The sequence below is a fragment of the Mya arenaria genome, chromosome 5 (genome assembly GCF_026914265.1).
Source record: "Mya arenaria isolate MELC-2E11 chromosome 5, ASM2691426v1".
Lineage (NCBI taxonomy): Eukaryota > Metazoa > Mollusca > Bivalvia > Myida > Myidae > Mya > Mya arenaria.
Genome location: NC_069126.1, coordinates 67542400 through 67566985, shown reverse-complemented (window position 1 = coordinate 67566985; position 24586 = coordinate 67542400). Strand labels below are relative to the sequence as shown.

Here is a 24586-nt window from a genome sequence, read left to right as displayed (position 1 = left end):
AATTTTAGGTATGTGATACAGTTTCCCATTCATAGATAATTCGATGATTGGTAGTGCGTGCTGTAGTTTGATTAACTTCCTGGTTGCAGTTGCCTTCATTTTGCAACATTTGTATAGTCACTGTGGACGATACTAATGATTACAACACTGTATACTATGCACTATGCTTAGCTTTCTTTCCTACGATCTACGATTTATTTCAGTACATTCCGAATCGTTATTTTGTTCTCACCTTAATTTTGAATGGACGGAATCGCTGATTTTGCATCAATTTGATTTTGCTACTAAGCTTGTTTCTGTAGTGTTTCACATATATATATATATACATGAATCAAACCATATCTTAACCAACCAAATGTGCTAATAAAAAAAACACGGTGCGTATGACAGTTAACAAATTAAGCATGTTATTAAAATTAAAACTATCATTTTTGTACCAGCTTATCACGTAGTGTATATATGAAATGGAATCATCGGTTGATTTAAAGTCGGTTTAATATTTGTCATTCATTTTTTCTATTTGATATGACTCCTTATTTTGAACGTTTTGAAGTAAAGATGAAATTCAATAATAACATATTGATATTAACCTTAAAGGTTTTATTGATATTTTTGTGTATTTAGAACATAGATTACAGCATACTGAGCATAGATCTTTGCTTATTATCAACTATAGTCTTTCATTCTTCTTAAATGCAGGTTAAAGCTTATTGATTACCCCTGTTAAGCGTAACATTAAGCAAAGGGAGAATAATGCAGAATCTTGGTATATGTCTATATTTAGTAACCAAACACTATGCCCTAATGGGTTGTCTTTCTTTCTATATAGTACAATGCAGCAGGTTAAGGCTTAGCTCATATTTATTCTTTAAACTAAGCGCAATACGTTACACGTGATGTATTATTATATTAAGGGAGATTAATACAAAATTTTGGTATTTTTCTATATTGAGTAACCAAAAAGAATTAATGACCTAATAAGTTGTATATCCTTTTAAGTAGTCAGTTCACATATTGCACATAGAACAGGGCTTATAACATTCCATGCACTGTTGTGCATTTGGTATGACTTGGTTTCGCTATCAATTCAAATAATGATTACTTCAATTGGCATCGAATTTATTTTTACGAATAAGTGCAATATAAAATACAAGTTGTTATAAGTCGTAAAGCATGATATATCGAATAATGTAAGGCCTCTAGTAAAGAGTAGAGCCTATGAAGACTCTGGGCGATTTCCAAACATCAACACCAAACTTGGACAATATCGGTATGGGCAGATAACGTCGGCCATGTTCGACAACCAGCCATGTTGCCCGCTTGCATCAGAATTATGACACTTAACTTGTTTAAATTAGACGAACCGTATATTGTCTGCAATGAGCTTTAAACCGATCATCAGCAGACTTAGACAATATGTGAATCCACAGAGTACCTCGGCCAAGTTAGAAGTCACTTCAATGTTATGGCTCTTGAATTGACTTAATAACACACACTTTTTGTGTTGTCCGCACTTTCATTCGATCACCGCCAAACTTAGACAACATATGGTAGGACCCTTAAACTGATTAAACACACTAACGTTATTTTCGCGAGCGTTTGGACTAACGGATGAATTGAGTATGCGTCTGAACCTTTCTTTCATTTATCCATGAAGTGAAAAACGTAAACGACAAATCTCTAAATCAGAATAAATAAAAACAAAGCATAACTAACAACACAACAATTATTCAGGTAAATCATGGCAGTCATCAATATAACAATTGATCTCTATTTCAATGATATAATTATCATTTATATACAATTATTAATAAAGCAAATATTTTTATCAAATTAATATCATTTTATTATTAAGATTTATATAATTTACTATTTTAAGAAAAAATAGAAATGATTTTACATAACAACAAACAGTATTTCCCGACATCCATTAAGCATTTCTGACAGTTATTTCCACGTGTAATTACATACATTTAAACTTTAACAAATATGACGTCACAATTATGAAGTCAAATAAACGTAGGCTGCGACGTAACATCCCCGCACCACACGTTGACGTTACGTCGTACATTACATTTGGGAAGGTGACATATAAGTTACTAAATTCATAAAAAGATTTAAAAGTTACGTCACTTGTGCTGCAATATCATCCAATATTTTGGAAAATATATGTACGGGCAGAATATCTCAGCCAAGCAATCCTATTTCAAGTTCGTCCCAAACAAACTCACCAACATTAGTTGTTTCTCTGTTAAACTCGTTATTCGAAAGCCCTGTGTTACACCCGTTGCTCTAATCAATTTTCAGAATATTTGTTTCAGACACAACCGAACATCGGTATCGATAAACTTGAGTAAGAGAGTTTTCCCGTTTTGGGGATAGAGGTTGATGCGACGTGTTTGGCATTCAACATGGTGTTCGGCTGAAAACAATATACTGAGTACTAGAAATTGCCGCATATCGGGGTTCTACAATTTGGTAAGTTTTTATGGAATGGCAGGTTTGCATTTCCTTCATGGCACATCGCAGAGACTCGAAAACGTACCAGACAAAGCCGGAATTCTGGTCTCATTACATTTTGGGGGCAATACTATCCCGGACTGTTTTGCGTTTGCGTATTTAACCATGATAATTCCTATATGGGATTGGATATGGTTGGTAGATATTTGTCCGCCTTCAGCAGTCACGTGAGCTCTAGACACATCCGACATTCGGGTTCAAGTCAGGTTGTTGGGTACTGTAAACGAGTTATCAAAGATGGTGACTTCTATGTGGTAGTAATGGAGTGACAACTTTTACACTTGGTCGATTGTATTCCACATTTCTTACATTAGTGATTTCTTTTGGGGTTTTGTATAATTTTGGGTGTTGACCTACATGTTGTTTGAGTGAGTAGTCCCTACTACATATTGTAGGTGTTACAGTTTTCGGGAACGATATCGGTTTGGGGACAAATGTTTGTTCGTTTATATTAATGTATGAAAGAGTTTCCCCTTATGATGACCACTATGTAATGGTATATTGGATCTGGAGTTACGTGTCCCGTACCAAACATGGTCATCCCTAAACCCGAGGTGCAAATAAACAGAATCACATTCGAAGTAAATTAAACACTTTATCTAAATAATGGAAAACATTGTAATAACTTGAACTTGCACGCAAAAATCTCGTTTTGGGAATGCCCAGATTCCTGTCAAAAATAACGGCATCGATTGATAAATCGACAGATTGCATTAAAGGCAAAACACTATCACATTAGATGTTGAAAGTTTGCTGATAAATTAGAATAAAAACGTGGCTTTTGTGAAGTGTTTTTTTATTAATGTTAGAAAAATCGCAGGTTATTAGCACTAAATCACCTTACACAAAAAGTGCATCACAAATTTAAAAGTTAAATAACATCTCTGTTTTTATAAACTGCACTGTATATATTACCGTTTTAAAATGTGCTGAGTAGATTATTCAGTACTCACACTTATTTCTTTTTATAAAATTATGCTAAAAAAACCTGGGAAAGATGTCGAGTCAGTCAAACTTTGGAATGGCTTTAAAAAACAACCATTCATAGGCTGTAATCTCCACACCATAACACTGCTATCGCCGCTAAACTAACAAGATGTACAACACACGCGGTTCTAATACATAACCATAACGCCAATACACTCAACAAGGGCCGTCTATACTATCCAGATAAACCGGAGAGGTAAGCATAATTCCAGCCCTAGTCTAGAAACGCTGACACCACGCTAATCTCGTAAAACAGGCCGCATTACGTCGTGGCGTTAAAATATGTTCGAGAAACACTTTTGTAAGGCTGTGTGACTTATCGGTTTAAGTACAGATATGCCCCTTGCAGTGCATTTTGCCGTCTGAAATCGATTTATGAGATACGTAAGCATGTTAAGGATGTCTTGAAGTCTGGACACACACGTTTACTTACTGTACTTGGTTTGTTATTTATATTACTGAGCAGTAATGGTATTCTTATAAAATCAAAAAAATGTTCAACGACGTTTCGAGCCATGTCAGATTGCAGCATCCCTATTGTCCGATCGCGCTTGTTTTCATGGAGTCTTGGCATATACACGAGTGCGAAACAGTGGCTCCAGCTCTTTTAGGAGCTGTGTATTAATAAGAGCCAATGACACTTCCGAGCTAGAGCAAAAGAACGGATATCATCATAAAACGTAAGTATGACTCGCTATTTTATTTAATATCACAATTATGATGGCTTATTTGAGAAATCGGGGAACGCAGTGTTAAATATGTTTAATCTTCACACGTACTTCGGTTATTTCGTAAACATATTGTTTATGGAGTTATAAACCGATTCTCCCATCAAACACATGCATGTAAGATAAAACCAGTATTATCGAGTGCTTTTATTTTGTTGTACAGAGTTCAAGTGTCACAAAATACACCCGAGCCTCATAAACAGTGAGAATTCTGTGCAAGAAAACCCCATCAATATTAGAATGTGCAAAGTGACGTAGTATTATTTTGAGCAATGAACAAAAACTGCAATAAATATCGAATATTAGTATTTTATTTATTACAGATTTATAAGATGAACGGATTCGTTTACCCTTAGTATATCACATTCAAGTGTGACTTTAAGTTTCCTTTGTTGATTTCTTTTTAATAATAATAATTAAGCTTAGCAAACTTTTAAATGCAGTGCATGTATGAAATGGCGTATCTTTTCATCAATAACAAAAACCGAACCTTAAAAGCTTCTGATATACATGTTTCTTTAACATATAAGTTTTAAATTTAAGTTAAGAAAAAAAGCAAATAGCCAGATTATATAAATTAAGAAGCCTGAATTAGATCAGTTTATTTCAATATAGTTAGCAAACATTTTAAACATGCTTGTCAGTGTAAAATATTGACGGAAGATATATAACTGACATCGCAAACACACACACCCGATATAAACGAATCAATGAGGAAGTAAACTTGTCATTTTTCGTTCTCTTTATTCAAGTATAAGGACATCAAGACAAAATTGATCCACGTGAAATAAGCAAATTAATGTTCCCTTAAAGTTGGATACATCAGAAGTTTCTTATTACATAATGAAATTGAATAAGAAGACAATTATGTGTTTGTGCCTCTTATCACTTCTCAAGACATTCGGTAAGAAAAATTTCATTGCATACCAATTTAAATGGAGAAATTGTTGTAATGTTTTTTTCATTTTATTACGTTCATTTCAAATATAAAATGTTTTTGTTAACTAGAGCGCCTTCAATGTTAAAACTATTTGCAACTATGAATGAATCCAGACAGCCGTTGGAAATAAGACAGTTACTCCTATGTTATACGTCTTAATGTGATAGTTATTATTATATTGAAATGCTTGAGTTATTGTTCTAGTGTTCGATTTGAGAGAGGATGTAACTTGAAACATAACTTAATCATTACGCAATGACAGTTGGCAGTTATATTTCTCAGTGCATTGAATTAACTTAGGTACATACTCGTATATATTATGTTATGTTTTCTTTCAATACTTTCAGCCAAACATAAATTATGTATTTATTAACCTCATAAAGTATAAAACAACGACTGTATAGGAGTGGTCTATACCGGGCCAATACATTTATTAAATGATCATACACGCAATGGTTTCATGAGGAAAAAATTGACCACTGAATATGGCATATTGTGTCCATGCACTTATACATAGTAAAATGAAAAGAAAAACAAAAACACATTTCACATGTAACTTTGTAAATGTCCATGAAACCTCTTCTCTCAGACTTAACAAGTATGTCATGCACACCCAACTTTCATCCGAAACGAAACAAAATTGTTTATCTGAAAAGATACAAAAGTTATTAACATATTCTTGATAAACATGGTATTTCTAATGAAACACATAAACATAAAGAACATCGAGGGTGGGCGGCAGGGCGACCAATTTTCTGATGGTTTAACTGGCCCGGTACAACCTCGAATGACGAAAACACGTGGCCAAACGGCTTTTATACCAGCCGTTTGGTTATATAAACCCACTGACCATTACCATATATGGCAACAGTCGGAAATACCCCCCCCCCCCGTATATCGTAAATACGATTTATTCCGAACAGAAAATAAATATATTTATGTTTTCTTTCAATACTTTCAGCCAAACATAAATTATTTATTTATTAACCTCATAAAGTATAAAACAACGACTGTATAGGAGTGGTCTATACCGGGCCAATACATTTATCGAATGAAAAAGAACGGGAAAAACCCCATTTGTATAAACATTATTTTAGTTACTCAACTTTAAAGTAACTGACTTCTTGCATTTTTCACTTTCCCTGATGTAAATATCTTTAGAAATCTCTGATCTCCATCGACCATGTTTTTTAATTAATCTATCTGGTGCGCCCCTTTCAGAAGCTGTTGTCGCACCTCCCGACCTAAACGAATGCAATCCGTATTTAGAACTATCTAATCCTAAAATTGTAAGATTTTTAACAAATATTTCTCTTGCTGTTGTATATGAAATATGCTTCCCCTTTCTTAATCTATGTGTATTATCTTTCTTGGAAAAATAAACGTTACTAAACAAAAATTCATCTGAATCTTCTGAAAGCTGAGCTGAATCCATGTACATTCGTAAACAATTCACTGGACAAATATCGTTATCTGTCTTGGCAATTATAACGATGTTTCCCTTTTTATATTGATCAGTCTTTGATTGTCTTAACAGCACTTCTATGCAATCTTCTTTAAAAACAATATCAGAACATCTTAAGGAAACTACCTCGCTAAATCTGAAAAACCCGAAAAAACTCAAAACTGACATGGTCACAAAACGTTTGTTTATCAGACAAGAATCGTTCCCAAAATATTTAACAATATTAACAATATCGTTTTTTCTAATTGGTTCCTTTGATATGTGTGTTTTACCAACTGATCTCAAAATACCTTCTTTGACATTACGCACTAAACTGGAAGAACAAGGATCAACAAAATCACTGATTTTATGGGCATAGGAAATGCTATAAACAATTGCATTTAATTTTGATTCCGAACAAATTCTATTTTCCATAGATGACAAATATAATGCAACAGTGTAATCTGTACTTGGAACTGCTGTAAATTCGTATTTGTTACACCATTTGCAAAACAGTTTGAAATGATTTTCGTAACTTTTGATAGTATTTTCAGATTTTGTTTTTTGACCCAATTTCTTAATATTTTCATGAGAAGATATTAAATCCGGGTGAACCGGAAACGAGTCAAAATCCTTCCAAATGCCTATTTTGAAAACATCTGAAAAATGTACATACACATACTTTTGAGAATATGTTATTCAATAAGTAATAGTATTGCAATGATAATTTTGCCAAGATATAATAGTTACGCCTCTTTAAACTAGTACCACCATAACGAACAAAATCCGTCTTATTCCGAGACAACGGTCGCCATGAACAAAATCCGTCTCATTCCGAGACAACGCTTGCCATGAGCAAAAACCGTCTCATACCGAGACAACGCTCGACATGAGCAAAATCCGTCTCATTCCGAGACAACGATCGCCATGAGCAAAATCCGTCTCATTCCGAGACAACGCTCGACGTAACAAATTCCGTCTCATTCCGAGACAACGCTCGACGTAAGCAAATTCCGTCTCATTCCGAGACAACGCTCGCCATGAGCAAACTTGTCATCATAAGCATAGAATCATGAGCAAACGATTCAATTCATAGACACCTCTCATCATAGGCAAACCCTCACTTGTCATGTCAATTAATCACATTCATATTAGTCACTCCTCGTGAGCAAACGATCGCAAGCATAATCATCGCTCGTCATGAGCAAATAATCGCCTTCAGAAACGTATCTCGTCATGAACCAAAACATTCGCATTAATTTCATACTAATTACTCTTGTGAGCAACACATCATCTTACAACAACGTCAAAACAACTTTATAACTAAAACAAACTGAAAACTTTACTGAATGTCGCTCTGTATACCAAAACAAAATACGCTGCATTTAAATATGATTACAACATACATCAAGCTAAATAACGCGCACAAACAGCGAACACGTACGTTGACCCAGTATATCAACGAACGCTTATACTAAGAATACCTTAAACATTTGCAACGATTCTAATTGCCAATACCTTACTAGAAAACCTTCTAGAATTGAAAACGCATTTCTTGTTACCATTGTGTGTAAAAATGTTTTGCCCTTTGCCAAATTCCATAATGTCACGAACGTAATCTTTCTGGACATAATTAGCATTGAACAACATAGGCCAAAAGGCCGAACTAGGCCACTTAGGAACAATAAGCGTAGCAGATGCATTACAATGCAAAACATGCAAAATGGCCTTAGAAACTAGACATATGGGTGGCACCAGCCAATTATTGTCATTACCCCAATCTTGAGTAAAACAGTCTACTGCTTCCGACTCATAGTCCATAAACAAGGAATTGTATCTCTTGGTTTTCCTGTTTTTGTATGTAGCAAAGCGATCTACATCATGCTGTCCCCAAATACTATCTACATAACTAAAAAACTCGTCGGTGACTTCCCACTCATCAGTGTTGGATAGTTTGCTTATATTATCCGCAACTTCATTTGACTCTCTCGGAATCCATTGAATACGCAGATCTATCTTAAACTTCAAGCAAATGTCAAATATGCGTAAAGATTCTTGTTGTAACTCTACTTTGGTACTTCCACACTGAACCTGGGAATCAGAAAACCATTTTACCGTTTTACCATTTAACATATTGCCATAAACATCTAATGCAAGTTTGACAGCCCTTAGTTTTCTAAAAGTAGAACTTTTGACTACTTCCTCTTCCGACCATATAGAGCGAAAAACGCTGTTTCTACAATTCACTACATAAGCGCCCGCACCCGAATGGGAAGCGTCGGAATACACTAACACTCCAACTGGCGAATACGGAGCTAGAAATCTAACGTTAGATTTCTGTAAATTCAACTGCCGAAATTCCAATTCCTTACGAAACGGGTGTCCTTCAGGAATTTTCATACAAACGTCCCAAGAACTACGGCTTTCTATCAAAATATATAAAAACCTAGTCATTAACCTCACAATGTTGCCTAAAACTGGTTTCATAGAAATAATTTTGCCAACGCATTTTGCTAAACATCTCGCTGTGACTGAACTGTAATTTCTAAGATTGTGTTCAATGTTTGATAAACAATCTAGTACTCTCCTTTCCGGAATACTTATACAAAATGCTATACTATTCCAAAATATACCTATCCATTCAAGGCTTTGAACTGGATTCCAAACTGACGTTTCGTTGTTTATGATGAAACCAGCCTTAATGAGACTATCCTGTACAAATGAAGCATCTGTCAGCGTCCTTTCTAACGATTTATTTGTGCCCCATCCATCATCTAGAAACATTACAATCTTAATGCCGTTTATTCGCCAATTTTTGATCATTTCTCTCAACACTTTACTAAAAATAAAAGGGGCAGTACTGCATCCAAAAGCCAACACCGTGAAACTATAATATTTCCCCTTTATAGAAAAACCTAAAAATGTCTGATGAGCCGCAAAAATATCTATGTGATGATACCCTTGACTTAAATCAAACTTAAAACTGTAGGAATCTTTTTCAAAATACTCTAAACCCGTTTTCCAATCTTCAAAAGAAAAACTTTCTTTCCACAAAAATTTATTTATTTTTCTGAGATCCAAGATCAATCGTTTTTTGCCTTGTTTGTTTATAGCAACACTCAAGGGATTCACTGTATGCGGAACAAAAGGTGTCTCGACAATACAATGCTTTTGTAACGATTCGTTTACAGCAGAGTTTACAAAATCTATATTATCCAAAGCGGACTTATTATTTCTCGCAAAAGAAGGTTCCGGCACCTCAAAAAATGGTAATTTGTAACCATTATCTATAACATCAACAATATCTTGATTTGCGCCGATTTGTTTCCAAAAATCTATGTGGGATTTTAATCTACCCTTAACATTTTTGGTTTCACTTGAACAATCTGGTATAAAACTATTTTCTTCATACACAAAGAAATCTCTATCAAACAAACAGTCAAAAGAATACTCATCATTTATATTCTGTCTTGGGCTGTGTGGTTGCCGCTGCGTCTCTGGACCTGTCGGCGTAGTAATAGTTGACTCTACGTGGAGCGCCTTCGTTTGCGCGGCAATCCCTCCGGAATTGCCCTCGCTGACCGCACGAGAAGCAGATGTCGTTGCCGGTGCTGATACGCTGGGCACGAAAGGACTGCTGTGTCGAATGACCATCCCTCTTGTTGACGTGGCTGCCACTGACTTCCGGTGGTGGCGCTCGCAATTGCAGAAGAACGCTTATAAGGATTAAATTTGTTATCTGTAGAAGGCTTGGAAGTTTTGATCTTTTTGATAGCCCTGGTTTCAGCTTGTCTAAGCCTTTTTTCGTCATCGCTATCTGAACCAAGTAGTGGCTTTTCATACTCATTCACTGTCAACCAGCCCCCGGGGGAACAATCTGCCACTTGAATTAATTTATTCCTGTGCTTAACTTTAGAAAGTAAATCTTGTAAAATTTCCTGAACTCCTTCAGGTAAGTTCTTACACAAAGCCCTTTCCAAGCATTCCTGAATTTCTGAATTAAATTCAAACTAATGTTTATTTGATTCACTTTTAAGTTTTGGTTTTTTGTCTTTGCTAGTTTTAATACTACACAAATCCTGTTTAAAGTCCTTCAATTGACTGTCAAGATATGTTTTAAACAACGAAAAAGCTTCAATTGCTGAGTCCCCCGAGGACTTACCGTTTCCACGTGCAACTCCGCCGCCTTCTTCGTCGCTTGCCATAATACAATACACCAATTTTCTGATGGTTTAACTGGCCCGGTACAACCTCGAATGACGAAAACACGTGGACAAACGGCTTTTATACCAGCCGTTTGGTTATATAAACCCACTGACTATTACCATATATGGTAATAGTCGGAAATACCCCCCCCCCCCATATATGGTAATTATCGTAAATACGATTTATTCCGAACAGAAAATTAATATATTTTTAATACTAGACAGTTATCTCTATAATTTATATTGTCCATGCAGTTACTATTAAAATACCCCAACGTGTCCTTCAGTATCACGTTTCTTTCGTTAGCATTTGTTTGTTTATTTGTTTTTGTTTAATACTTATGTGCACAAACTACAGAAACAAATAGAACACAAAAAACAAATCACAAACAAGAAACATGGAACAACAGCAATGTACTCCACAAACAACACAGTGCATATATATTATATAACAAACTAGGTATGTTTATCGAGGATTGCTAGGTACCGCCTTGGAACGGTCAGTGAAATGTACATTGTTTAAACCAGTTTACGTGCACAAACCTCACTCTTATCCCAACAATCCAGAATATAGTAAAAACGTAAAAAGTAAATATTATCAAAGTATGCATTACCTTGAGGAAACTTAATAATAAAACAAATAATAATAAACTAATAGGTAAACCCCAAGTTCTTCAATGATAATGGATGCCAACTCTATCTGCAGATGAAGGAATACAATTCAGAGTACCTAATGCAAAAACTCAAAGATATGATGCAGTTATTGTTTAAAACTATGAGCATCACACACAGCCTTCCTAGCCAGCCAAGGACGGTTTGAAATATAACTTGAATCCGCAAATATTTCATAAAATCAAGGACTGGAAGTTTAGTTATGTAAGAACTTTGTATTCAACGTTCATTTTTTTAGGAATTCATCTTCAAAAACTAGAAGGCAAGTACTCTTCAAATTATTGCCGTTATATCCACGGCTTAAATATAATCCAAGTAATTCATTGAGTCTATCTGCCCAACTACCTGCTAGAATCAATTTAATTTTACGAGTTTTCTTTAAAACATCGCCATAAAAATAGGGATGAGCAATACTAGTATCAATCAGTGATTTAAGACTACTATTGTACTTTTATATAATATTTTAATGACCATTTACAAGTTTTGAGAATTTTTTCCTTAATTTGTGATATTTTAAACCATGTTTTAGAAGTTTTTCCGTCATAGGCTTATTGTGAGAGCTGATTTTTTTTTACATATTCTCGCGAATCGTATCAACTGTGCAAAACGAAATCCTATGGTGGTGAATCTAGGAAACATCTCCATCTAAAGAAGGGTAATTAATTATTTTAAAGTTAAAATCATCACGTTTATCATAAAGATTGAATTTCACTTTATCTTCCCTTACTTCGTTGCTGATCTAAATATGATGCCTTTAATCGGATGTATTAGATTTATTAACTTCCAATTGTGAAGGGTATACCGATTTAATGTTATCTGTAAATACCGGAGTATCCAAACTTAGAATATCGTCAATGTATATAAAAGTGCTTTTGAATATATCAACAAGGGCGAGATCTCCACACTTAGATATTATCAACATATATTCACCTTCATAGCAGTATAAAAAAGGGCTGCAAGTAAAGGTGCATAGTTGGCACCCATTGGAATGCCTATTGTTTGTTTAAATAAACATTTTTCGAATATAAGAAAAAAATATTCAGTACGAAATTTAATACTTCAATGACATCTGTGCATGTCAAATATATATATTTATCTGAGCGATCATTGGTAAAAAAGCGTTTTAATCATTAACTGCCATATATGTAGTTTTCTACCTAGCAAAAATATTTTGTTCGATAAGAGGTGTCAATTTGTTTGTTACTAAATATTGTTGAATAGATGTATAAGGCATTGAAAAGTCATCAGTATTAAGCACTGAGACCTTATATCGTCTTCTTTCAAAATCATTAATTAATTCTAAAGAATTGTTGATGAACCAAAAGAGATGATTCCAGAATTCTCATAAACTTTGCTACAGTATTTTTTTCACGTGAAACTCGATAGCAGTTAGGCAGGATGTAAGTAAAGAAACCGGTTAATTAGAACAAGAAATGGAATTTACTATAAATCATGAATATGTATATATATTTATAGGTTTTTAGCGACTCGTCCAATATGACTTTCCAAGCTGTGTACTCGTCCAAATATATTTCGTATTGTACCGAACAATGTTAAATAATAATAATAATAATAATAATAATAATAATAATAATAATAATAATAATAATAACAATAAGAAGAAGAAAAAGAAGAGGATGAATCTTAATAATAATAATAAAAATAATAATTATAATAATAAATAATAATAATAATAAAAATAACTGTTATTATTATTATTATTATTATTATTATTATTATTATTATTATTATTATTATTATTATAATGTCCGTGTTTACAAACGACAATATTGATCCGATAATAACAGAACCTTCGTCGTAACGCTTTATCTAGAGCGCCTGTTGATTCGAATTTAACATTCGTAACATTTTCCCGGTTTTTTGTCTTTATCATAGGTTTAACATGGGACCTGTGATTCGTAAAATACGGAAAAAATATTGAATTTTTGTACGCGCGTGCGTCCCAATACGGAAATATATATAGAACGGTCACGTGGTTCAAGATGGCGTCTACGATTGGTCGTATGAATAAGGTTTAGAATAAATATATATATATATATCTGTATACTTTAAAACATTTAACAAAACAATATTCCACTTGACGAACAATCCAATGCAGGGATGCGTCTTCCGTGCAAACAAATAGATAATCTAGAAGTACCAAGTTGACTACCGATTAAACTATTTGACCATACAATAAGGTATATACAAACTTACTCCTGCGAGGCTTTTGTCGTTCCAGAAAATATAAACTGTCTTTTAAACATTGAATTTCTTTCGCAGAATAACTCAATCCAGAACATCCACTCTAGCGTATATTCTATATGCAGACCTCAACCAATATCATATAAACTTAGAATACCGGCTTGAATGTTTAACTGTTAGATTAAGGTGGTTTAAATGATATTAATAAATGTTCCTCATTTGTGGAAGTCTCTTTTTTTTAAAAAAGTCAACACATCTTATAGAGCAAAAACATAATACAATTTGTATTGAATCAATTCAACCAAACATGGTCAGATTCAATGTCAACTTTCATCAAATGGACATACAATCGTGGGTTTAAAGAAAAGCTATGTGCCTCCGTCGAATACCGTTTTAAACAAATAAAATAACACTTTCCCATACCCTAAACCTTGCAGTTTTGTCCTGCAAGAACTTAAATCTGTAACGTAATGGGAAAATAAACGTTACTTTTATTAAATAATTATCTGTGAATTAAATGTATATTTGTCTTGGTTTTTATTTGGAAAATTTCTCCGTGTTAGATAGTCCGGTGAAGAAAAGAAGCTGAGATGGACTCACATGTAATATAGTTAGATTGTTTCTGGGGAGCAGACGAAGCTTTTTACTTTCTCGTATCTAAGATTTTCTAAATAAATATCTTGAAATTGTAAATCTTAATAACAAATATGGACTTGGAACTCATCGTTTTGTTTTAAGTTTAGTTGGACACTTTGAGAGTCCCGTAACGTTACGTTACAAAACACAACATGCGAACAGATCTAAATAAATTTTGGATTAATATTTACCTAAATACTACAATCATTAACTAAACTCAAAAACAATGGATTTGCAGATGTGCTGTTATTACATAAATGATAGCTAAACTACTGAGAATTTCATTGACGTTATAACCAATCGACAAAAAGTCATCAAAAATGCACTGCGTTCAACATCTTAACAAACCACGATTATTTTATAGTGTACAGCTCGAAAAATATAACACTAAATCCTTTATTTTTTGTCGTATTTTAAATGTTAAATAACTACATGTATAGCAAATAAAAAATAGGATGTAAAACGACTCAAAACGACAATAAGAAGTGGAGTATCAGACTTGTCAGATAAATGCAAGCCGTTTATCTTCATCTTGAGACCAAATACATCGATTAAATGATTACTTATACATATGATATAATTCATAAACAAAAACAATAATAGATAAGTTCCAACAATATTAGCAAGTAGAAATTGCTTCATGGTACATAGATTGGCGATGTATCGATAAAATGAACAATGAAACGTGCAACGCATTCGTGTAAACTAGCTTTTAAAACCGCTTTATATTTCGAACACTCAGCTCTAGTGATGATTCCCTTTACCGTGAGCTCTCTTTTTCTTTCTACTTTATAACTGATTGATTCTTTTAGAAAAAATAAAGCTACTTTCGATTATAAAGTTTGTGAACTAGCGAAATAGCGATTTTTATTTAACATACCGATTTGAATTGAACACTTTTACACTGATAAAGTTGCATACAATTCAGAATCCGATCAGGAAGTGTTTATGGCTGAATTGGACAGGGTGTGTTATGTACGAATAAGGCGGAAGCCCAATGACATTAGTATCATATGAATGAGTTCAATGTCGCTCTTGTAAAAGTGATTTCAGTTTGCTTTAACATCAGTTTCCTTTTTATACGCCCGAAGGGTCGTATTATGTTATGGCCTCCATCGTCTGTCCGTCTGTCTGTCCGTCTGTCCGTCTGTCCGTCCGTTAGCAATTCCGTGTCCGGGCCATAACTTGGTAAGTAATAAAGCGATTTTCAAATAACTTTATACAAATCATCACTACATTAAAAGGATGTGTCGCGCGCAATTTCCAGGTCCATACCTCAAAGACTAGAATCACCATGGGGGGGGGGGGGCGTTAGCAATTCCGTGTCCGGGCCACAACTTTGTCACTAATAAAGTCATTTTCAAATAACTTTATACAAAGCATCATTACATTAAAAGGATATGTCGCGCGCAATTTCCAGGTCCATACCTCAAAGACTAGAATCACCATGGGGGGGCGTTACAACTTTGTCACTAATAAAGTGATTTTCAAATAACTTTTTACAAAGCATCATTATATTAAAAGGATGTGTCGCGCGCAATTTCCAGGTCCATACCTCAAAGACTAGAATCACAATGGGGGGGGGCGTTAGCAATTCTGTTTCCGGGCCATAACTTGGTAACTTATAAAGCGATTTTCAAATAATTTTACACAAATCATCACTACATTAAAAGGATGTGTCGCGCGCAATTTCCAGGTCCATACCTCAAAGACTAGAATCACCATGGCGGTGCGTTAGCAAATCCGTGTCCGTGCCACAACTTGGTCACTAATAAAGTCATTTTCAAATAACTTTATTCAAAGCATCATTACATTAAAAGGATGTGTCGCGCGCAATTTCCAGGTCCATACCTCAAACACTAGAATCACCATGGGGGCGTTAGCAATTCTGTGTCCGGGCCACATCTTTGTTACAAATAAAGTGATTTTCAAATAACTTTATACAAATCATCACTACATTAAAAGGATGTGTCACATGCAATGTCCAGGTCCATACCTCAAAGTCTAGAATCACCATGGGGGGGGGGACGTTAGCAATTCCATGTCCAGGCCATAACTCAAAGACTAGAATCACCAATGGGGGGCGTTAGCAATTCTGTGTCCGGGCCACATATTTGTTACTCGTCCGTTAGCAATTCCGTGTCAGGGCCATAACTTGGTAACTAATAAAGCGATTTTCAAATAACTTTATACAAATCATCACTACATTAAAAGGATGTGTCGCGCGCAATTTCAAGGTCCATACCTCAAAGACTAGAATCACCATGGGGGGACGTTAGCAATTCTGTTTCCGGGCCACATCTTTGTTACTCGTCCGTTAGCAATTCCGTGTCCGGGCCATAACTTGGTAACTAATAAAGCGATTTTCAAATAACTTTATACAAATCATTACTACATTAAAAGGATGTGTCGCGCGCAATTTCCAGGTCCATACCTCAAAGACTAGAATCACCATGGCGGTGCGTTAGCAAATCCGTGTCCGGGCCACAACTTGGTCACTTATAAAGTCATTTTCAAATAACTTTATTCAAAGCATCATAACATTAAAAGGATGCGTCCGCGCAATTTCCAGGTCCATACCTCAAAGACTAGAATCACCATGGGGGGCGTTAGCAATTCTGTGTCCGGGCCACATCTTTGTTACAAATAAAGTGATTTTCAAATAACTTAATACAAATCATCACTACATTAAAAGGATGTGTCACATGCAATTTCCAGGTCCATACCTCAAAGTCTAGAATCACCATGGGGGAGGGGACGTTAGCAATTCCATGTCCAGGCCATAACTCAAAGACTAGAATCACCATGGGGGGGCGTTAGCAATTCTGTGTCCGGGCCACATCTTTATAACTCGTCCGTTAGCAATTCCGTGTCCGGGCCATAACTTGGTAACTAATAAAGCGATTTTCAAATAACTTTATACAGATCATCACTACATTAAAAGGATGTGTCGCGCGCAATTTCCAGGTCCATACCTCAAAGACTAGAATCACCATGGGGGCGTTAGCAATTCTGTGTCCGGGCCACATCTTTGTTACTCGTCCGTTAGCAATTCCGTGTCCGGGCCATAACTTGGTAACTAATAAAGCGATTTTCAAATAACTTTATACAAATTATCACTACATTAAAAGGACCTCAAGCCGAATCTTCTTCGGGCGTATAATGCTCCGTTTCGCGGTGCTCTTGTTTCTATTGGCCAAGATGTGTGAAGTATCAAATAAATTCAATGAACAGGTTTCTGGGATATACCTTGAAATCCCTTACTTTCCGAAAACATTTATGTCAAAAGCATCTTATGGAGTTATTTGTTTTAATTATGTTATGGCTTCGAAAACTATGGGGATGTCACATGTCAATTATTCAAACAACTTTGAAATATAACTAAGAATATTTACATGAACGTCAATTCATTTAACCAAATGCAATCAGAGGCATAACTTGTATTGTGGGCACACACTACTTCCCACTCGTTTTGTTTTGCAAAAAACGCGTTGCCTCCACGGGAGATATTGCGTCATCGCGGATAGCCGCGAAATATTCCATGGTAGTCATCGCGGTGGTGCGCGTCTTCGCCGCGTTCATCTGCTGCTATCGCTTACGACTTCCGAAAACACGAAGTCGACGTATCGCCGCGCTGCGGTTTACCGGGGTGAAGGTATTTTAACAGGTAAAGATGCTTCAAATAGAAGAATGAACATTTTAATTGAACCGTGCTCGCTAAATGATTTCACTCGGTTGCAAGAGAAAATAATCTCATCCCCCAAACTTGATGATTATGTCGATGAAATATTGAATGTTTCTTAATGTGACTCTTTTATTCAAAATCCATACATTCAGATCAAAAAGATAACGTCCGCGGTAAGGAAATCTCGGCGATGTGCGAAATGTGCAAAAACGCGTGGTTGGTAGTGTAAAGCGTGTCCGACTGCTTTTTACACAAATGTTAAGAATTATGTCAATTTTAATTATGATTTTAAGATATGATAAAAGCCAAAAATTGCCAACAGAACTATAATGTCAATTAGAGTTTATTATTTGTATTGGTGATCTTACAGAGATGCTTTAATTAATTGTCGTATAGCCGGAGTATGAAATCATCTGTATGAGTGAATTTGAGATATAACTAAGAATCCAAATATACCGACGACGACGCGAATTTAGACACAGAAAATTCAGTGTCAGTCCCTCTAATAGTGGTCAATTAGGACCAAAGAGTATTTGTCTGTATATATATATATATATATATATATATATATATATATATATATATATATATATATATTGTATTATCATGACATTTCGCCGATATTAATGGTACATTATTGCTTAGTATAAAGTGGCCACATGCCATAGAGTTTCATTATGGTAAGGGACAGGTGTCGATTTGACATTCGTAGGAACGCTGGAAAAAACAATCGCGAAGTTGGCGCGTAGCTTGTAGATCGTACATCAACGTAAAAATAAAAACATTGGAGACCTGGATCGTAGATCGTAGATCGACAATGCATTGTTGACCTAGATCATCAATCGCAGATCAACAATAAAAGTAAAACAATATCAAAAATAATGTTGACCTGGAGATCGTAGATCGTAGATCGACAATGCATTGTTGACCTAGATCATAAATCGTATATCGACAATAAAAGTAAAACAACATTAAAAATAATGTTGACCTGGATCGTAGATCGATAATGCAATGAAAACAAAGTGGCTCAACATTGGCTGCATAAACAACAAAACTCATACTTAAAGTACCTTCTGGTTTATGAATTGGGGCTCGTTTAAGTTATTGTTGTTGTTTGTGTAATTCACGGCCGTTTGTTCATTAACAAAAATGATTATCTCAAATTTTAAGACAGAAATATAATGACTTCTTTTGACTCAATTTTGGCCAATAAATGAATAAAGTAAATCAGGTATTTGAACAAAACAGATTATCTCGCTAGGTCAAACAATCGCAAACTGTTTTTGATGAGTAAAAGTGTCGTAATTTGAGTAATAGAAATGTATTTATAAATTTGTTCCAATTAAAGTTCGGAATAGTGTTTGTTAAAATGCATTTATAAAATAATACGTGGTCAGACCCGAAGCATGTCGAGCGATCAAATTTATAATTAATGTGATAATTAAGTCAAATGAATACAATACTATCTTTCTGTTGGGCAATATTTTTTTGGGACAGTTATAGCAGGTAAACTGACAATTTTTCCTTTAGCAAAATTAGTGTTAATTGAGGAATAAAGAACCATAAAAGGATAAGCCCTCTTGGACGTGTTTTGTTGCTCTAATGTCTGTAGTCAAAATTGATAAAGGAAATAATATTTCCCTTACCCATAACCTATAAACGTAAACATTCAATTTTTCTCAAAAGTCCATGAAATGTCGAAAACACGTGTATAAGATGTAATAAAGATGGGTTATTATTAGATTTATGATTAAATAAAAATTAACGTGCTGTAGTGGCTTGTATCAGGTATATTACGTTTTTTGTTGTTGTTTTTTTACCTACTGAAAAAAGATGTTTTGAATACTCAGACTATGGTTTATGTACCTGCTTGCATCGAAAAGTACTTCCTTTTCCGCTGGCTTTTTGCATATATAATGAAGTAAATGAGAATTAAATCTCTTTCGTGTAAATGCACCGAATGAAGAAATACAATCAGAAATTCGTTATTTGCTTAGTACGTGCATGACCATGAACTTTGAACACACAAGGTATATTTAGTGATTGGAGATTGTATGTCTATAGGTCCCCATGTCCTAAATTAATTTAACATAATAAAAGCACAGGAACTTTCGCCCTGTTTATCACTAGGTGACACCACACAGTAAATTCCAGTATTGACCAGGTCCACAGATGAACGGTCAACGGCTTTATATTATTTTAACCGGTGTGATAAAAAACAACATTTTTGTTTTGCAATATGGGTCATCAAATAAGAGTTTCAACAATGATTATGGAGACAAATAACAGAGCTAATACTGACAAATACTTTTAATAATTGTTTGTCTCATATATAAATTAACATGCAATTAATTTAAAAGTGAATGAAAGAGTTGCACTTACTGTACACAGGTTTTGAGGTGTATTAACTTCCGTATGTAGCTGATATAAAATTGTCACTTGTAAACAGAATAACAAACCGTCGGCGAGGAAGGAATATGGCGTTGTATTGATTTCATGTTTAAGGTGGCTCAATCTGTGTCCTTAATACGAGACGCTTGCATAATATCAATACGGCCGAGTTGTGGAGTGTTAGAAAAGTGTGTACATGTTCAATGCAACGGTTTTAATGTTTAATTCCTGAGCAAAATGACAATTTTAGATTTTATTCAGTTTTTGTTTCGTCCAATCATATATCTGATGTAAAAATTACTTCTCTCTAAGCCGTTTATGAGTATTTACATTTTTAACATGGAAAATGCAGGTATTTGTAGTAGCCTTAACCTACGATTTCGTTAACAGACACAGTTTTTAGGACTAACATACAGCCACGAATGTTAAGTATAGACACGACAATAAAATCACATTTTCTTTTCCAAACTCAATCATCTTTAGTAATAAATGTTCATTTACCACCTTGAAATCGTTAGTAAAAACAGGAGGTCACTTGGTTTAACGCATTCTCAGTTCATAGGTATCTTTAATTCAAATACAACCTTAAAATATCCAGCCGGAGAAATAGCACATACTTATTCAGGGTAAAACAATTGTACACAGACAATCATCAGACAAAGCCTACCTATATGCTCATACATGTTATACCCATAGCATAATCATGATCATTAAACGGCTAAAGGTTTGTTCTTGATGGATTGTAAGAATAGTGTTAAGTGTAACATCTACCACTTACTGATTACCTATACTAGGATTAAAGATATAATTCAAAAACAAATTGGAAGTAAATTACTGCTATCAGACAAACAAGTAAAAGTTGTATGAATTTTATTAATAAACAATTATTAAGAACGTGACTTAAATGACACACATTACAATGAAATATGATTACCAATGCATCCACAAGTCGGTACCTAATGCTATAAAAGTGAAATATATTTGTCAAAAGTCATGATGCATACTCAGGATCAATAAATATTTCCTCAGCTTTAAATTCCAATAGACTTATGTGTCTTTTCCAGCCATGAGGAAATAGTCGCGAGGTATCATGCAAAGTTTAATCGAAAAACTTTGTGCCAGTTCAAACAAGAAATTAAGAAATGTTTTAATATGTATAAAATAGTATCTGTTCTTTCAATGTCCTGATTAATAACTGGTCATTGGCATTAACATTAGTCCGTTATGTCTGCCAAGCGGGGGAGCGGATCGATAAGACACAGTATGAGCTGAAGTCACAGGTTGTTTCCAAATATTCGGAGCTATAGTCAGCAAAATTTAATTTTCTATTACACTACTTATGTGAAAAACTACAGAAACAAGCACAAGAGCAAAAAGTTTAAAAATAAACCCGGTTTAATGGCACTGGGTAAACGCCGAAGACATTGCACACAAAAACAAAAACAAAACACTAACAAGAAACATGGAAGAACAGCACAAAACTCCACAAACAGCACAAGTTTGAAGTTACATGTTTACCAAATTATTTTCAGAGGCTGCTCCCTAAACAATAATCAAAGGTCATTTTATACTTAACAAACGCAAATAATATTTTTTGCAAATTACATGCAATCTTTATTATATTTACGTTGAACGTTTGCAGTATATTGCAACAAAACAATTCATTTGAATAAAGATTCTTTGGCGTAATTGCTGCATGCCTTTTACACTGTTTTAAGGGTGTATATTATATTCAGTTATACAATGGAAACAAGTAGTCATGAAGTCGAACAGACACACAACGTTAAATATCAACACATACATATAACACATGCATCATTATCACGCTTTTTAAAAATTAAGTTTACCGAATGGTCATCGGAACACCGGCGGATGAAAGTTCACTTTCAGTTCATATAGGATTGCTTTAAAAATGGTGATGCTAGTGTTCACAAAGTACTTGTGGACGAACGGATGGGCGGACGCCTAACGGAAAGCAAACTTTTTTTAAATGCTAACACTGATCATTAAGTGCTCACTGGAGGTAAAACAACATAAATCCTGTAAGAGATATGTCTTCACGTATAACTGTCATTGCGATGGTGTTTTGCATGCGAAAGGAGATTAAACCATAACCTGTTGATTTAAATATTTATTGACGCTGTATGATTGTTCAAATCACTTGTCAAATGCAATTATATCATTGGAAACCACATGATACCTTATATTATTTTGCTGAAACGGTAGGTTAAGGTTAAGATTGAAATGAAAAGGAAAAAATCAAAAAAAATATCAGAGTTATTTAATGTATGATTCGTTTGACCACACGGTTGAACGTGTTTAGACTTTTTCCATATGTTGTCATATAATGAAATTTGTCAGTAATGGACGGATCAATTTTAAACAATTTCTCTAAAGTTTTTATTAGCCAGGAGTTTTCAATTTTTGAAATGACGAACCTTATATAAAAGTGTCAATAGTCAAAATGTATTTCAAATTTGGCCTTTACAGATGTTTACACCAAGCATTTAATTCCTTGACAAAGCTTTTAATGTTGTCGACTGCCGTTTAGAGTACAAATGCTTTCTTTACTGCGCTCGCACTTAATCGCATCAAACAAACGGTGCGTACGGTCGAAATTGATATCGAACATTGATATTTTAACATGATCACAAATTTCATCAATAATTGGCTATTTGGTAATGAGACGCAATCAGCTGAGAGTCATTTTATCGGCCTAAAAACTGCTGGACCATACTTTAAATAACGCTATGCACTAATTCACCATATTAAAGACGGTGGAAACTATCTTAGTGATTGTCGTTCCATACGTTTCAAAACATACTTTTGATTTAAGTTTGTCGGTTGCCATTTGTATGCAAAACAACACTGGTAGTCAGTATGAGCATGGACATTTTAGTCACGAATAAACACTGGTCTTCCTCATTTTCACTGTAGTTTAAAGCATGTACAAATGTTCATCCTTTCCATGCTTTAACCAGGTACCAACCATCCTAATTCAACATTTATTTTTATGCCAGGTACCATTCCTTCTCCTTCCAAATGCCCGTTGATGCCAGGTTACATTTCTAAACATTATGCTATCATACGTTTATCAGCCAAAACGGAGTTAAGTCATGCAATTTTTGCCAAAAATTGTCCCATGATATTTACATATTGCAATTACATCTTTACTTGTTATGTTATTTCTGTAACATGTCTAGGCACCGTTAACAACAACATTGGTAAAAGAAAACCAAGTTTTCATAATTTTATAATTTCTCGAAAGTACCTACTGATTTTGTCTCGTGATTTACGTTACGTTTAGGGTCTAATCAATTGTAATTCAGGTTTTACAAAGAGTTGTATCATCAAAAACACATATTTATAACATTGAGTTTTATTAAACAACAAACATTGAGAAAACAGTGAACATTATAGAACACTTCTGAACAGACATAATGAAACGCAGATGGAAAATAGGTCGTTTTTCAATTCTCAAGCCAAAATGTAAAGAAATAAAACCTGCATTGTTTCATATTTAAGTAATGACACAATCTTGTAATATCAAGTTAAAAGAAACTATCTAATAGATCAATGAGTCATAACTTTACATAAAATACATGAATGTTGACAAACAAGTCATTAAAGTTTTGCTAATTTACAAACACAAAACGCTTTTTGCCGGTAACGTAATTCACAAATGAAATGAATTTCAGAATATCAATACATCTAAGGCATATACTTCAAATAGCGTCATAATTAATATGTTTTATATTTTTAACCATCATGTAGCATAAACGTGTTTTAGAAAAACTTGTTATGATTGCACTTTTCTGTACATGTGGGTATAGTCGTGATCACATTTGTTATATTATAAAAGTAACACTAAGTTATGTATTTAACAGCTTTTTAAAATCCCAATTTATAACATTTTAATTTGTTATTTTAAGATAATCATAGTAGTATAGTAATTCAAACACACGTTCAAAATTTAAACAGTCAATTGCAACTAATGTCAGCAAGATACACAAATTTGTTTCTTGGTAACGTAATTCACACTATGAGTAAACTGAACTAAATTCTCATAAAATGCTCTTCAAACAGTATTCTATATTCGAAATGGTTGTCTGTGTTTAAAGATATCTATTTTCGTTTATGAAACTGGTCAAACAACGGCATCGCTGTATTAAT

The 24586-nt window shown here is 34.3% G+C and overlaps 1 protein-coding gene across 3 annotated transcripts in view; it reads left to right on the top strand.

Moving 5' to 3' along the window:
* The first annotated feature begins 4982 nt into the window (after positions 1–4982).
* LOC128233753 (putative nuclease HARBI1) overlaps positions 4983–24586 on the top strand; it is a 61159-nt gene continuing 41555 nt past the window's right edge. For all 3 annotated transcript variants that reach the window (XM_052947589.1, XM_052947590.1, XM_052947591.1), the window contains exon 1: positions 4983–5139. In XM_052947589.1, coding sequence (XP_052803549.1) covers positions 5079–5139 — 61 coding nt within the window. In that variant the 5' untranslated portion in view covers positions 4983–5078. The remainder of the gene's footprint in view (positions 5140–24586) is intronic.